The 17,188-nt window shown below is 44.3% G+C and overlaps 1 protein-coding gene across 1 annotated transcript in view; it reads left to right on the top strand.

Moving 5' to 3' along the window:
* The first annotated feature begins 1,485 nt into the window (after positions 1-1,485).
* SPTY2D1 (SPT2 chromatin protein domain containing 1) overlaps positions 1,486-17,188 on the top strand; it is a 28,819-nt gene continuing 13,116 nt past the window's right edge. The window contains exon 1 of the mRNA XM_003910147.3: positions 1,486-1,776. Within this exon, the coding sequence (XP_003910196.1) occupies positions 1,717-1,776 (60 nt within the window). The 5' untranslated portion in view covers positions 1,486-1,716. The remainder of the gene's footprint in view (positions 1,777-17,188) is intronic.

The following is a 17,188-nucleotide window of genomic DNA, read 5'->3' as shown; positions in this document are numbered from 1 at the left end:
CAGCTTTTACGTGCATTAGCAGGGAACTGTGCTGGTGATGGAAATAGTGATGGGTAAAATAGGCCTATGACCATTCTCATAGCTCTATCTACCACAGATACAGCCAACAGTAAAAAAAAAAAAAAAAAAAAAGTAATTACAAACTAAAATATTCCATGAAGGGAAATACTGGGGGGTTGTAAGAATTTATAAAAGGGGCCCTGAGATAGCTGAGGAAGAGTTTCCTTGAGAAATGATAGTTGGCATTAATTGAAAACACTCACCATATGCCAGTGTATTCGTTTGCTAGGGCTGCCAATAAAGTACCACAGACTAGGTGGCCTAAACAACAGAAATTTATTGTCTCACAATTCTGGAGGCTAGAATTGTGTTGTTACCTTAAGGTCTCTCTCTTTGGTTTGTAGATGGCTGTCTTCTCCCTGTGTTTTCACAAAACGATGTAGGAGAGAAAGGCTAATCTATAATTAGAGGAACACAGGCAGCTGCCTGTTATGTGGCTCAGGTTCCATAATGACGTTCCTTTAAGGCGCAAAATAATTTAAAGTTTCAACAGCTTTGATTTTGAATTACGTTCACAGCATTAAAGCATCAAAGAGTAAATAAGACCCAGCAGCTTTGCCTAGCACGTTTTAACAGCTTGACATATTTACATACTGTATCATTCACCCGTCTTAAGTGTACGATTTTTAGTACATGTATAGTGCGACCATCCCCACAATCCAGTTTAGAAGCATTTCCATCCCACCAAAAAGATTCCGAGTACCTGTCTGGTATCAATCCCCTGGCCGGTTCACACCTGCAGACCCAGGTTTGCCTAATTATTTTCAATGTTTTTGCTAAGTCGAAATGACCTTACAGATGCAAGATGACTCTCAAAAGGAAGTCAGGACTAGGATCCCAATGAATATGAAGCATATGTTCATCAGCACACCAAAGTATGTAGAGGCTGGGTCTCTGTATGTCAGAAATTCCTTAATTCACTGCCTGAGCAAAAATACAGGTTGGCTGCCCCACGTAAAACTTATTTTCTAACCGGGGTAAAAGCAGTAAGCACGTGCCCCCATCCCCGGCATCCGTGCATCTGAGGAGGTGAGCGCACTTCCAAGTGGCGGGATTTGATGAGTAATGTTCATTCAAGACAGCACCGGGCGCTGCCGTGTGCGCCTGCGCAGCTTCGTGAGCGCCTAGACACAAGTAGCCCAAATCCTGGCTCGAGATCCGTCTGTTCAGCTGTTGTGGCGCCGCCGTTTGGATCTGAGCGCCTACCCGTGACAGCCAGAGAACCCAGGCTTTCCCTACCACCCCCTCACTTTCCCTACCCAGCGCTCACCAGGAGCAACAAGATGACAAGGCCACGCGCTCGGGCCACCGGGGAAGCCGCTCTCCGCTTAGCCACACCCGCTTGGTCGCTAAAATGCCTAGTCCCTGCCCCTCGGGCCGACGCCAGCAGCCACGTATCACGTTTGTACGTGTCTCGGCCTAAAAGCGGAAGTTGCGCAGGGACTCGCGAGCGCTGTGGCGGCCCTGAAAGGATATAGGCCGTGGAGGGAAGGGGGCGGGCAGACGGCATAGGAAGGCGCCGGAAGTGGTCCCGCAGAGGCGGGGTGGCAGTGGGGCTGCCGAGGCAGTGCAGTTGGCTGTAGCTGGGCTCCTCGGTTAGGTGCGCTGTCAGTCCTTTCCGAGTGCCTGGCCCAGTTTCTCCCGCCTCGGCCCAACATGGACTTCAGAGAAATTCTCCTGATAGCTTCCAAGGGACAAGGTGTAAACAATGTGCCGGTAAGTAGCAGCTGGGGCGTCATGTAGGGGGACCCTAATCTTCCAAGTTCGGAGTATGTGTGGCCAATGGAACTTCTAGGCAGCCACCTATCGGCTCCGGGAGAGGAAAGACCTGGACGCCTTATTTTCTTTTCTTGGATTTATACTCTTGGGAACTCGGGGGAAAAGGGCTTTGGACGAGATGCGGGAGCCATCCTGTGAATGGGTTTTGCCGGCTTATTTACCCCTTAACAGGGACTTTGCGGTTTGGGTGTTTTAGTTAGAACTGCGTGAAAGCGGTGAGTGAGCTGTGCCTGGCACGCAGTGGATTCTAGCGCTGGTAGTTTTTGGCTTCGGCATAAACTTCAGCCCAGAGATTGGGAAGGAAGTATGTATGTAAGGGAGTTAGGGGGGTTGGGGGTCCTTGGCCTGATAGCCTTTTGGCTGGTTTCTCATCAATCTTCAAGTCAAACGTTTAGTGATTTCTTGAAAGAATTCTCTGACGCGGCCCCACCCACTCAGCCACCGAGGTGATTAGATTATCACCTCCCAGGAGATGAGTATCATTTTTGGGAAGAGAAGTTTAGCAGATTCCACGAAATTCTTGGCCAACAGAATAGGCGAGCTAGTTTCAGCTTCCGTTTACTTGTAGCCTTCCAGATTTCAGTCTTTGTTTAAAATCTAGGTCCCATTTGCTCAGTAGATGTTTGTCAATTCGCTTACAGTCGCAAGAGTGGTGTAAGACTTAAATGGTAAAGTGGTGGAGAGCGCCTGGTTTCTGGGGGTTGTGGCTGTTTTGCATAAGCTAATCATTTCCAGATTTTCAGATGGTACCCACAGCACAGCTGTAAACCGATAAGTTGCATGGTGATGCCTGCGGTTTGAGCAGTGAGGTGTAGAACTAAAACGACTCTCAAAGTCAATTCAGCTGGAAATGAGCTCCCACGAAGTGCTCTGCATTTCCTAGATATTCGTATATTGCAATATTCATTTTTTTCTCTTCTGCCTCTTTTGTTTTGGTCTTCTGAGGCTAGTTCATTCTTTTATCCCTTTGAAAATATTGATCTGAAAAAGGTCTGTATTTATGTTTATAAATATGTGTATACACACACATACACAGCCATCCCCTATCCCAAGAACTCTGAATAACCGTTCCTCTAAGCCGTGAGTCATAAGCTTCGCATGTTGAAGGTATAGAATCAAACCTTTGAAACCCAGATCAACAGATTTACTTTCTAGAAGCATCTGTAAATTTTCCAGATGAATCAATATTGGGTCTAGTTACCATTCATCTTTGCATAATTTGGTCTATATTTCATTCTAGATCTTATTGAATTTCAGTAGAGGTCAAAGACTAGCTTTGATGCCCAGGACTGTTCTATGGAAGAATCAGAACTGTCATTTCTTATTTTGAAAGCCAGTAGCTGCTGGGAGAAAAGCAGACAGATAACCCTAAAGCAGAAAATTTCAAAATATGTGTATATTTCATAATATATGCATTATCTATGATTGGAATAACAGAGGAATCAAAAAGGGGGAAAAAGTAATTTAAAATTTAATAGATGGCCGGGTACAATGACTCACACCTGTAATCCCAGCACTTTGGGAGGCCTAGGCAGGAGGATCACCTGAAGTCAGGAGTTCAAGACCAGCCTGACAAATATGAAACCCTGTCTCTACTAAAAATACAAAAATTAGCCAGTCATGGTGGTGTGCGCCTGTAATCCCAGCTGAGGCTGGGACAGGAGAATCGCTTGAACCCAGGAGGCGGAGATTGCAGTGAGCTGAGATTGTGCCATTGCACTCCAGCCTGGGCAACAAGAGCAAAACTCCATCTCAAAAAAAATTGAGGCCGGGCGCGGTGGCTCAAGCCTGTAATCCCAGCACTTTGGGAGGCCGAGACGGGCGGATCACGAGGTCAGGAGATCGAGACCATCCTGGCTAACACGGTGAAACCCCGTCTCTACTAAAAATACAAAAAACTAGCCGGGCGAGGTGGTGGGCGCCTGTAGTCCCAGCTACTCGGGAGACTGAGGCAGGAGAATGGCGTAAACCTGGGAGGCGGAGCTTGCAGTGAGCTGAGATCCGGCCACTGTACTCCAACCTGGGCGGCAGAGCGAGACTCCGTCTCAAAAAAAAAAAAAAAAAAAAATTGATAATATAGCCATATATTTTATGAATCATGCATTCTCTGACCCCTCCCCGCCAAAGCTAGTAAGCCTAGAAGTTTGATTTAGTTACCAGCATTATAATTCTTATCTTTTTACATGGAATTAAAGTCACAAAAGAAGCTATTTGAGGAATAGACCCATAAGACTGTAGTTAAATTTCTTTCTTTTTTTTTTTTTTTGAGATGGAGTCTCACTCTGTCGCCCAGGCTGGAGGCTGGAGTATGGTGGCATGGGTTTAGCTCACTGCAGGCTCCACCTGCTGGGTTCAAGCAATTCTCCTGCCTCAGCCTCCTGAGTAGCTGGGACTACAGGCGCTCGCCACCACATCAAGCTAATTTTTGTATTTTTGGTAGAGACAGGGTTTCACCATGTTGGCAAGGCTAGTCTTGAACTCCTGACCTCAAGTCATTCGCCCAATTTGGCCTCCCAAAGTGCTGAAATTACAGGTGTGAGCCACCACACCCAGCCAAATTTCATGCTTTACTTGATTTGCAGTAACTTGATTCATCTAACTATTCCATTTACTTTTTCTTTATCAGCTTAATTTGGACACTTTCAAACATAAGGAATGTTAACGCATTTCTTATATACCCAAACCCCACATTTAGCATATTAACATTTTCACATATTTATTCCATCTATTTTAAAATAAATAAAGCTTTTTTCTTTTTTTGCTGTCTATTTTAAAAGAAATAAAGCATTTTTTCTTTTTTTTTTTGTTATCTATTTTAAAAGAAATAAAGCTTTTTCTTTTCTTTTTTTTTTTTTTTGAGATGGAGTCTCTGTTGCCCAGGCTGGAGTGCAGTGGTGAAATCTTGGCTCACTGCAACCTCCGCCTCCCAGGTTCAAGCCATTCTCCTGCCTCAGCCTCCCGAATAGCTGGGAATACAGGGGTGCACCACCACGCCCAGTTGATTTTTTTTTTTTTTTTTGTATTTTAATAGAGACAGGGCTGGTATCAAACTCCTGGCCTCAAGTGATCAGCCCACCTCAGCCTCCCAAACTTGCTGGGAGTATAGGTGTGAACCACTGAGCCAGGCCTGTCTTGAAATGTTTCTTGACTTGGATGGTGGCTTACAAGGATACTTGCTTTGTAATAATCTCTTACACTGTACACTATGTCTATGATATTTCACAATTATAAAAACAAATAGAGAGTTGGGGACTATCATATCAATTAACAGCTTTATTTCTGGCCGGGCGCTGTGGCTCACACCTGTAATCCCAGCACTTTGAGCTTTGAGAGGCCAAGGTGGGCAGATCACCTGAGGTCAGGAGTTCGAGACCAGCCTCTCGAACGGGGTGAAACCCTGTCTCTACTAAAAACACAAAAATTAGCCAGGCATGGTGGCACACACCTGTAATCTCAGCTACTCAGGAGGCTGAGGCAGGAGAATGGCTTGAACCTGAGAGGCAGAGGTTGCAGTAAGACAGAGGTTGCAGTGAGTGGTTGGAGATCATGCCCCTGCACTCCAGCCGGGGTGACAGAGCGAAACTCTGTCTCAAATTAAAAGAAAAGAAAAGAAAAAAAAAGACAGCTGTACCCCCTCCCTGCCCTATAAACACCCTGCTGAGATGAACTTACTTGATTAATTGATCTGAGAAGCACAGAGGCTTTGCAGTAACAGCTAGGCTGCATCTCTCTATATTGATTGGTTCAATTTTTCCCTGTTCGCCAACTCCTCCTCCCACCTTCATTTGGAACCTATCAGAGCTAATGCTCAGAATTTAAGTCTTCAGAGTTCTTAGGTCAGACCTTTACTATGCTAAGGAAATCCAGTGACTAGCAATTATTAGACTAAAATTCAAACACCTGTACAGCCACTCAGCCCTTCAGACTCTTTGCAGAGCTTTTTGTTGTTGTTATTGTTTTGAGATGGAGTCTTGTTCTGTCACCAGACTGGAGTGTGGTGGCGCTGTCTCTGCTCACTGCAACCTCCGCCTTCTGGATGCAAGTGATTCTCCTGCCTCAGCCTCCCGAGTAGTTGGGATTACAGGCGCATGCCACCACACCCAGCTAATTTTTGTATTTTTAGTAGAGACGGGTTTTCACCATGTTGGTCAGGATGGTCTCAATCTCCTGAGCTCATGATCCACCTGCTTCTGCGTCCTAAAGTGCCGGGATTACAGGTGTGAGACACTGCACCCAGCCAGAGCTTTATTTTTTAAAGGTACCTGTTGTATCTGTCTTGAGAAGCTATGAGTATTTCCCTAATCATCATTTTTTTGTTTCTTTTTAACAGAAATACTTTTTTATGTAAAAGGTAGAATTGCATCAGGCCCAGAAATATTAGGCACACTATTATTTCCCAGTGGAAAACTGAATACATAATAACCGCTGATTCAGGTGATGAAACAAGTTGTCGTCACTGGCTCTGTTTATATATAAAGGACAAAAGGTATTTTTGGTAAACTTGCACTTGATTTTCCTCCCTGGGTTCCAGTAGGAAAAACAAAGTAGTTTAACTTGTTTTGGTAGAATACTAGAGCTTAGAATGTGGATTCTTACAGGCTTCACATAGCTGTAATTTTTTTTTTTTTGAGACAAAGTCTCACTCTCGCCCAGGCTGGAATGCAGTGATGCGACCTGGGCTCACTGCAACCTCTGCCACCCGGGGTCAAGCGATTCTCCTGCCTCAGCCTCCTGAGTAGCTGGGACTGCAGCTGTGCACCACCATGCCCAGCTAACTTTTGTATTTTCAGTTAAGAGATGGGGTTTTGCCATGTTGGCCAGGCTGGTCTCGAACTCCTGGCCTCAAGTGATCTGCCTGCCTTGGCCTCCCAAAGTGCTGGAATTACAGGCGCGAGCCATGGCACCCAGCCATCACATAGCTATAATTGATGGCTTGTAAAGCATAAGACAACATATATGGTCTTTCTCCCAGTGAGACTGAAAAATAACCAGAAAAGCTACTGAAGCTCTGGTGTGACCTCCCCCCACCCCGCCCCACCCTCCGCCGCCACAAACCAAAAGGTAAAGGGCAAACCTTCATGTGGTACCAGGTATACCAGAATTTGGGGGTCTGCCTATAGCCCCTTAAGGATAAGAACCATAGGTAGTGAAAGTAAGAGCCCAGGACATTAACTAGGACAGTAAATTCAGATGTCTTCAGGAGCCAGGTAGATAATGTAAATTCTTGAAGTAGTCTGGATAAAAAATGATAGGTGCCAAGCTCCATGTATTTAAAAGAAGCCTACAATTTGCATAGTAGTTACATTTTCTTTTAAAAAACACTGTGGGCCAACAAAAAGTTTCTGTAGATGACTTTTTTCTGCAGGTAACGTTTGATCTAACTGGTTGATTGTAACTGGATTGCTCCCCACCCTTGGATCCGTTAACCTTAATAACGAGGTCCTGGCAATATGATATTGAGCTTATTTGAGTGCAGTTTGAGGATGGCTACCTGGGAAGACGCAGACTCCACAAAGCAGACAAATAATCCTACAGCAGAAAATTTCAAAATGTGTGTATTTCAGGATCTATGCATTCTCTTATGTGCCAGATAGTTCTTCTGCCTTACTAAATAGAATATAATGTAACCCAGCCTGTGACTGTTTTTCTTTTTAAACATGATTCTCCACTGGGCTTACCCCTATGGGATAGGGGAGCTGTCTTTTAAAACATTCCAGTGCCACATCTTTTATACCAAGGTTTGATTGCAACCCCCTTTTGAAAGGTCTTGCCAGCTCAATGTTAAAAAGATCTATGATCATATGCCCAAGAGAAAGGAAAACATACATCCACATAAAAACTTGTACACAAATGTTCACAGCAGCATTATTCATAATAGCCAAATGAAGTGCTCCAAAATGGAGAGATTTGAGAATCTTTTATATAGGCAAGGATTGGGGAAGCTTAACAGGATTTCAGTATTTTCTATACAAGGTTAATGCATAGTTGCAGCAATTCGGTAGTAGGCAGTGTTTCTTTTTTGGAAAGGGTGTATTTAACATTCCACATTAAGGATGTAATAGTCAAGGGGTCTCTTAGTCAAGAATATTTTTTTTTTTTTCCTCCGGAGACAGTGTCGCTCTGTCGCCCAGGCTGGAGTCCAGTGGCGCCATTTCAGCTCACTGCAACCTCTGCCTCCTTGGTTCAAGCAGTTCTCCTGCCTCAGCCTCCCGAATAGCTGGGACCACAGACATGCACCACCATGCCCAGCTAATTTTTGTATTTTTTAGTATAGATGGGGTTTCACCATGTTGGCCAGTCTGGTCTCAAACTCCTGACCTCAAGTGATCCATCTGCCTTGGCCTCCCAAAGTGCTGGAATTACAGACGTGAGCCACCACGCCTGGTGAAGGGTTTTTTGTTGTTGTTGTTTTTGGAGATGGAATCTTGCTCTGTAGCCCAGTCTAGAGTGCAATAGTGTGATCTTGGCTCACTGCAACCTCTGCTACCCAGGTTCAACCCATTCTCTAGCCTCAGCCTCCCAGGTTGCTGGGATTACAGGCATATACCACCACGCCTGGCTAATTTTTTTTTTTTTTTTTGTATTTTTAGTAGGGATGGGGTTTCATCATGCTGGCCAGGCTGGTCTCGAATTCCTGACCTCAGGTGATCCACCTGCCTCGGCCTCCCAAAGTGCTGGGATTATAGACATGAGCCACCGCACCTGGCCAAGGGTCTTTTATCTCAGCCATGTGGTCTGAGCCTGGTACAAGAACATGAGGAAGTTAATTTAAAACAAAAGGTCATTAATTAAGAGGTCATGCTCCAAGACTGCATCTCCAAAGTCAACCTCCTCAGGGCTGAACAACCTTTAGAAGCCCCAAAAAGACTCTCCATTTTCTTTCACAGATTTGAAGATTACTTGTCTCATGTCTGGGGCAGTGTTGGATTTCTAACCTAGAGCAGTACCTCTCAACTGGTGTTTTAGGGAGAGGGTCTTTTAGAAACTACTGTTCACCTTATTCCCATAGATTTTCTGTTATTTCCCTTCCCCATCACTACCAAGATAATCTCTTTCTAAGTAACAATTAACCTTTATAGTGCTTACTCTGTGCCAGGCACTGTTCTAAGCACTTTATATATTTAATTTAATCACCATAATAACCATATAATGAAGAGTATTTTACTAATGAGGAAACTGAGGCCTGTAACTTGCCCATGGTCACACAGCTAACAAGTGATAAAGCTAGATATGGTAGAGTAGAGAATCTAATCCAGGCAGATTAGCTCCAGAGTTCTTGCTGTTAATCATGAGCTTGTGTTGAATGAGGGACGTGTACTGAGGATGGTATAGTGAGGAAGGTTGTTACCTACACAGCTTGAACCCATCCAATTCCCTATCCCCAACTCCAGCCTTAGGCAGTAACTCTATTTTTTTTTTAAATGACATTCTTAGTATACAGTAGAGTCTGATGGGAGAGAAATGTAAAGGCCAAACCAAAATCATTTGGAAACTGTTAGGCAGAAGGATGTTTACAGCTTGTTTAGGAGAGTGCCAGCATGGTTAACAGAAGTAGACTCTGAAGGTGAGGGAGGATAAGATGGAAGTACAGTTGTAGACCTTTCTGAAGTACTGGCATTATCCAAGAGGCAGGTGGAAATTAGGGAAAGGAGGTTAGAACTAGGGATCCAAGTTTTAGAGTTAAATTAGAAACTAGAGGTGAAAGTGGTAGAGTCAGGCATCGTAGCTCACGCCTGTAATCCCAGCACTTTGGGAGGCCGAGGTGGGTGGATCATGAGGTCAGGCGTTCGAGACCAACCTGGCCAACATGGTGAAACCCATCTCTACTAAAAATAGAAAACATTACCTGGGTGTGGTGGCAGGCGCCTGTAATCCCAGCTACTCGAGAGGCTGAGGCAGGAGAATTGCTTGAACCCAGGAGGTGGAAGTTGCAGTGAGCCGAGACCACGCCACTGCACTCTAGCCTGGGCAACAGAGTGAGACTCCATCTCAAAAAAAAAAAAAAAGTGTTGGAGTTAAATTAGAAGTGACCAGCATGGGCAACAAAGTGAGAGCCCCCCATCTCTACAAAAAATACAAAAATTATTAATAGCCAGTTGTGGTGGTGTGTGCCTGTAGTCCCAGCTACTCAGGAACCTGAGGTGGGAGAGTCACTGGAGCCCAGGAGTTTGAGGCCACAGTGAGCCAAGGTCATGCCACTGCACTCCGGCCGCCTGGGTGACAGATCAAGCAAGACCATATGTATTTCTTTCTTTTTTTTTTTTTTTGAGACGGAGTCTTGCTCTGTCACCCAGGCTGGAGTGCAGTGGCCAGATCTCAGCTCACTGCAAGCTCCGCCTCCCGGGTTTACGCCATTCTCCTGCCTCAGCCTCCCGAGTAGTTGGGACTACAGGCGCCCGCCACCTCGCCCGGCTAGTTTTTTGTATTTTTTAGTAGAGACGGGGTTTCACCATGTTAGCCAGGATGGTCTCGATCTCCTGACCTCGTGATCCGCCCGTCTCGGCCTCCCAAAGTGCTGGGATTACAGGCTTGAGCCACCGCGCCCAGCGACCCTATGTATTTCTTAAAAAAAAAAAAAAAAAAAAAAAAGAAGTGAGGTGTGTTGTAGTGAGAACACTTTTGGGGCGAGAACACTTTTGGGGCTGAGTTAGGCGATCTGGATTCTAATTCAGACTCTGCTATAAACTGTGTGATTGCCAGTAAATACACAGATGTCCTGGGCCATTTCTAACATAGAGGTTGGACTAGAGACTCCATGAGACACCTATCTGATATTATTACATTTTATAATCAGGTATGTTTTTATAAACACAATAACAGTACCGTTTACATTTAACTCCATAGCAATTATGAATAGCATCTTTTGGTGCAGGTTATTAATTTTTATCCTCTTAGCCATCCAGCTAAGCAGTTCTAATGGAACCATTGGTTTTCCAGGCCTACTTTCTTTCTCTGACTGATGTTCTGAGAAAATTTTTTAAAACTGTGTGGTAATTATTAAAGTTAAGGCTGTAGCATTCTTTGAATATTCCTAACTTCTAATTCTAACCAGTTATAAATCTCTTATGTAAAGCCATCAATAAATTTATATTTTCTACAGTTGAAACAATATGTTATCTCCTGGGTAAAGAACAGCTTTCATGGAGGGATTGACTTTTGTTTGTTTGTTTGTTCTCGAGATGGAGTCTCGCTCTGTCGCCCAGGCTGGAGTGCAGTGGCACAATCTCGATTCACCGCAACCTCCGCCTCCCGGGTTCCAGCAGTTCTCCTGCCTCAGCCTCCCGAGTAGCTGGGATTACAGGCAATGCACCATCCCACCTGGCTAGTTTTGTATTTTTAGTAGAGATGGGGTTTCTCCATGTTGGTCAGGCTGGTGTTGAACTCCTGACCTCAGGTGATCCACCCGCCTCGGCCTCCCAAAGTGCTGGGATTACAGGCATGAGCCATCGCACTGGCCAGGGATTGACTATTGATTCCAACATAACATACAGTATTTGTTGTACACATATTTCTAGATTGATGTCTCCTTATTTTCTTAATCTGGCCTAGATGATACAGTTTAAATGCAAGGAACAGATATGTCTTAAAGTGGCTTAAAATTTTCTAAAGCTCTTGACTTCAGAATTACAAATCTTGGCAAAATCTCTGATGTTGTATTTAAATGACAAATTTCACTGTGGTGGATCATTCATTGGGGTGTAGCAGAATGACGGAGTTGGCTTGCAGTGTAATAAAATGGATATGCTTAGGATAAAAGAAACTCTTGTCCAGCTGCTTTCCATGAAGCTCAAACAATGAAGCAGCCTGGTGCCTTGAATCAGATTCAGAATTGATGGGTCCATCTTGATGTGCTGCTGCTAGGACTAAATATGACCGTGTGATGCGAGGGGAAGTGCCAAATAGTTCTTCTGGGTTATTAAATAGAATGCACTGTAATCCAGCCTGAAGCTCTTTTTTTTTTCTCTCTCTTTTTAAAAATGATTCTCCACTGGGCTACGCCTGTGGGGAACTGTTTTTTAAAATATTTCATTACAACACATCTTTTGATACCAGGGTCTATTGCAACCCCAATGAGAAAAAGATCTGTGGTCGTATACCTAAGAGAAAGGAAGATGTGCATCCACATAAAAACTTGTACACAAATGTTCACAGCAGCATTATTCATAATAGCCAAAAAGTAGAGACAGTTCGAATATTCAGCTGATGAATATAAAAATAATGCACGGTATATCTATACAATGGAATATTATTCAGCCACAAAAAGGAAGGAAATATTGATACATGCTACAACATGAACCTTGAAAACATGCTTAGTGAAAGAAGCCAGATACAAAAGGCTACTGTATCTGTCAGTGTTCTCCATGGAACCAGTAAGATTTATTTTAGAGAATTGATTATGAGGCCTGACAAGTCTGAAATTTCTAGGGCAGGCCAGCAGGCTAGAAAATCAGGCAGGAGTTCATGCTGTAGTTTGAGATAGAATTCCTCTTCTTAGAAGCCTCGGGTTTTGCTCTTATGCCTTCATTGTCATGATTGGATGAGACCCATCCACATTATGGAGGGTAGTTTTCTTTACCCTAAAGTCAACTGATTGTAGATATTATATCTACAAAATACCTTCACAGTAACGCTTAATGTTTGATTAAATAACTGGGTATTATAGCCTAGTCAAGTTGACATATAAAATTAACCATCATAGCCACATATGATTTCATTTATATGCAATGTCTAGAATTGGTAAATGCATAGAGACAGAACGTAGATTAGCGTTTGCCAGGGTCTGAGGGGAGACGAGAGCGTGGAGTCATTGCTAAAGCCAAGAGATTTTTTGGGAGGATGATTAAAATATTCTGGAATCAGATGGTGGTGTTGGTTATACAACTCTGTGGATGCAGTTGACCCTTCAACAACATAGGCTTGTGGCTGGGCGTGGTGGCTCACGCCTGTAATCCCAGCACTTTGGAAGGCCAAGGTGGGCGGATCATGAAGTCAGGAGATCGAGACCATCCTGCCTAACACAGTGAAACCCTGTCTTTACTAAAAATACAAAAAGAAAAAAAAAAAAGCCAGGTGTGGTGACGGGCGCCTGTAGTCCCAGCTGCTTGGGAGGCTGAGGCAGGAGAATGGCCTGAACCCGGAAGGTGGAGGTTGCAGTGAGCCGAGATTGTGCCAATGCACTCCAGCCTGGGTGACAGAGCAAGACTCCATCTCAAAAAAAAAAAAAATAGGCTTGAAATGTGTGGACCCGCTTATACGTGGATTTTTTTCCAATAAGTTTTTTTTAAATTTGTGACAACTTAAAAAAACCTGCAGATGAACATAGCCTAGAAATATTTAAAACAATTAAGAAAAAGGTATATCATGATGCACAAAATGTATGTTAATTGACTATGTTATCAGTAAGGCTTCTGGTCAACTTTGAGTTGTTAGTAGTTAAGTTTTTTGGGAGTCAAAAGTTATACATGGAATGTTGTTGTTATTGTTTTGAGACGGAGTTTTGCTCTTGTTGCTCAGGCTGGAGTACAGTGGCGTGATCTCAGCTCACTGCAACCTCCACCTCCTGGATTCAAGCAATTCTCCTGCGTCAGCCTCCTGAGTAGCTGGGATTATAGGTAGGCGCCATCACGCCCAGCTAATTTTTTGTGTTTTTAGTAGAGATGGGATTTCATCATGTTGGTCAGGCTGGTCTTGAACTCCTGACCTCAGGTGATCTGCCTGCCTTGGCCTACCAAAGTGCAGGGATTACAGGGATGAGCCACCACTCCCAGCCAGAATTTTTTCTTACTGCACAGGGTGGTGGCATCCCATGCTACCATGTTTAAGGGTCAGCTGTATATCAAAAACCATTTAATTGTATACATTAAATGGATGAATTTTGTGATATATGAATTATATCTCAAAGATTTTCTTTTTGAGACAGAGTCTTGCTCTGTCACCCAGGCTAGAGTACAGTGGCACAATCATGGCTCACTGCAGCCTCCACCTCCTGGGCTCAAGCCATCCTCCCACATCAGCTATATAGCTGGGACTATAGGTGTGCATCAGAATGTTCGGCTAATTTTTGTATATTTTGTAGAGATAGGGGTCTGAGTATGCTGCCAAGGCTAGTTTCGAACTCCTGGGCTCAATCAGTCCTCTCACCTCAGCCTCCCAAAGTTTTGGGATTACAGACATGAGCCACTGTGCCCGGCCATTCAAAGATATTTCCAAAAATATAAAGATGATCTGTAGTGACCCAGTCTTTTTTTTAGGCTGTGAACCTAAACTTTGTCTAAGAGTGTTTTAATATCTTACTGGTATTTGTGCCGTTGAGTTTTTTTTTTTTTTTTTTTTTTTTGAGATAGGGTCTTACTCTGTTGCTCAGGCTGGAGTGCAATAGCACAACCACAGCTCACTGCAGCCTCGACCTTCCTGGCTGAGACAATCCTCCTGCCTCAGCCTCCCGAGTAGTTGGGACCACAGGTGTGTGCCACTGTGCCCAGCTAATTTTTAAATTGTTTGGAGAGACAGGGTCTCCCTATGTTGCCCAGTCTGGTCTTGAACTCCTGTGCTCAAGCGATCCTCTCGAATTAGCCTCCCAAAGTGCTGGAATTACAAGTATGAGCCACTATGCCTGGACTGAGTACATTTTTAAGCTACAGAGGATATAAGAAATTAATTGATTATGGCCGGGCGCGGTGGCTCAAGCCTGTAATCCCAGCACTTTGGGAGGCCGAGATGGGCGGATCACGAGGTCAGGAGATCGAGACCATCCTGGCTAACCCCGTGAAACCCCGTCTCTACTAAAAAATACAAAAAACTAGCCAGGCGAGGTGGCAGGCGCCTGTAGTCCCAGCTACTCGGGAGGCTGAGGCAGGAGAATGGCGTAAACCTGGGAGGCGGAGCTTGCAGTGAGCTGAGATCCGGCCACTGCACTCCAGCCTGGGCGACAGAGTGAGACTCTGAAAAAAAAAAAAAAAAAAAAAAAAAAAAAGAAATTAATTGATTATGGCTCAGTTCATATAAACAAGATTAAGCCTCATTAAAGCAGCGCTGACCTTGCCTTACTGCTAGCTTTTTAAGTTGTTTAGAAGATCAACAAAATAGACATTGCATAGATTTATTGAATTTCTTCTGCATCATAAGGACAGGACAACAAGTACTGCAAAGTTGTTGGGTTAAACGTGAGACCAGCTTAAGTATCCTTAATGATTAGAGGTGTTTAAAAAGGCAGAATTTGAAATCAACATATAAATTGATGAGAATAGGTGTATACTTTGAAAAAAAGCTAAAAGTAACCTTTGTTATTCTTTTCAAAGCAAATCTGAGTCCCTGAACACCACCTTCCTTTTCTACCTTTCCTGTATTTTTGTTCCCTAAGTCAGTGTTTTGTTTCTTTCTTTTTTTTTTTTTTTTTTTTTGAGATGGAGTTTTGCTCTTCTCACTCAGGCTGGAGTACAGTCACCCAGGCTGAAGTGCAGTAGTGTAATCTCGGCTCACTGCAACCCTCCGCCTCCTGGGTTCAAGCAATTACTGCCTCAGCCTCCCTAGTAGCTGGAACTACAGGCGCCTGCCACCACGCCTGGCTAATTTTTTTGTGTTTTTAGTAGAGACAGGGTTTCACCATGTTGGCCAGGATGGTCTCGATCTCCTGACCTCGTGATCCGCCCGCCTCGGCCTCCCAAAGTGCTGGGATTACAGGTGTGAGCCACCGTGCCTGGCTTAATAGTATGTATTTTTATATGAATTGGAAAAATGTAACTAGTTGTTCAAGTCGATCATTTTATGGATATTATTGCTGAGGTAAAGCTGTAATAATAGGTCATGATGTTAGTCTGTGGTTTTTTTTTTTTTTTTGAGACCAAGTCTCACTCTGTTGTCCAGGCTGGAGTGCAGTGGCGTGATCTTGGCTTACTGCAACCTCTGCTTCCCAGGTTCAAGTGATTCTTGTGCCTCAGCCTCCCAAGTAGCTGGGACTACAGGCATGAGCCACCATGCCTGGCTACTTTTTGTACTTTTAGTGGAGATGGGGTTTCACCAGAGTTCGAGGCCAGGCTGGTCTCGAACTCCTGACATTAAGTGATCTGCCCGCCTTGTCCTCCCAAAGTGCTGGGATTACAGGCATGAACCACTGCACCCGGCCAACTCTGTATATTTTTTTAAATTAGTAAGTAATAGTAGGGGTAGTATACCACAAAGGCAAAAATCATAAAGGTAGTATGCAAATGACTGAAGCTTGCTAATAAACACTGCATTTAATTATGTCCCATTGACACTGATGTTTTCCCTTTTGGATACCAGTATTCAGTCAAGAGCAGCTTTTTGGTTTGTCATATCCCACTTTCTATCTCTTGCAGTCCCAGGTTAAGACAAAAGATATCTATCCCAAAATCATGTTAGATAGTGCTCAGTGCTGGGTTATTTGGACAGCAAACCAGTCCTGTTTTAAATAAGTAACGCTAATATATGTATTTGCATTTTTCTTGGGGAAAACCTTGTATGGGGCTTTAATTTGTATGGGGCTTTATAACTCTATGAGCTATATAATGGACAGGGACAGGAAATTTTTGTTTTTTGTTTATTGAGACGGAGTCTTCCTCTGTCGCCATGCTGGAGTGCAGTGGCATGATTTTGGCTCACTGCAGCCTCTGACTCCCTGGTTCAAGCAGTTCTCCTGCTTCAGCCTCCCAAGTAGCTGGGTTTATAGGCAGGCACCACCATGCCCAGCTAATTTTTGTATTTTTTGTAGAGATGGGGTTTTACCATGTTGGCCAGGATGGTCTCGATCTCCTGACCTTGTGATCCGCCTGCCTCAGCCTCCCAAAGTTCTGGGATTATAGGTGTGAGCCACTGCACCCAGCCTTTTTTTCTTCTTTTTTTTTTTTTTTTTTTTTTGAGACGGAGTCTCACTCTGTAGCCCAGGCTGGAGTGCAGTGGCCGGATCTCAGCTCACTACAAGCTCCGCCTCCCGGGTTCACGCCATTCTCCGGCCTCAGCCTCCCGAGTAGCTGGGACTACAGGCGCCCGCCACCTCGCCCGCCTATTTTTTGTATTTCTTAGTAGAGACGGGGTTTCACCGTGTTAGCCAGGATGGCCTCGATCTCCTGACCTCGTGATCCGCCCATCTCGGCCTCCCAAAGTGCTGGGATTACAGGCTTGAGCCACCGCGCCCGGCCTTTTTTTTCTTCTTTTAAAGAGATGAGTTCTCACCATGTTGCCCAGGCTGGGCTCTTAACTCCTGGGCTCAAGCGATCCTCCCACCTCAGCCTCCCAAAGTGCTAGGATTACGGACATAAGCCACTGCGACTGGCCAGGAAAATCTTAAGTGTTGGTGAAAAAAAAATCCACCTTCCTCTGCTTCCAAATCCAT

The sequence above is a fragment of the Papio anubis genome, chromosome 12, assembly GCF_008728515.1.
Source record: "Papio anubis isolate 15944 chromosome 12, Panubis1.0, whole genome shotgun sequence".
NCBI classification, from domain to species: Eukaryota; Metazoa; Chordata; class Mammalia; order Primates; family Cercopithecidae; genus Papio; species Papio anubis.
The sequence above is the reverse complement of the archived record's forward strand: the minus strand, read 5'-3'. Positions and strand labels throughout refer to the sequence as shown.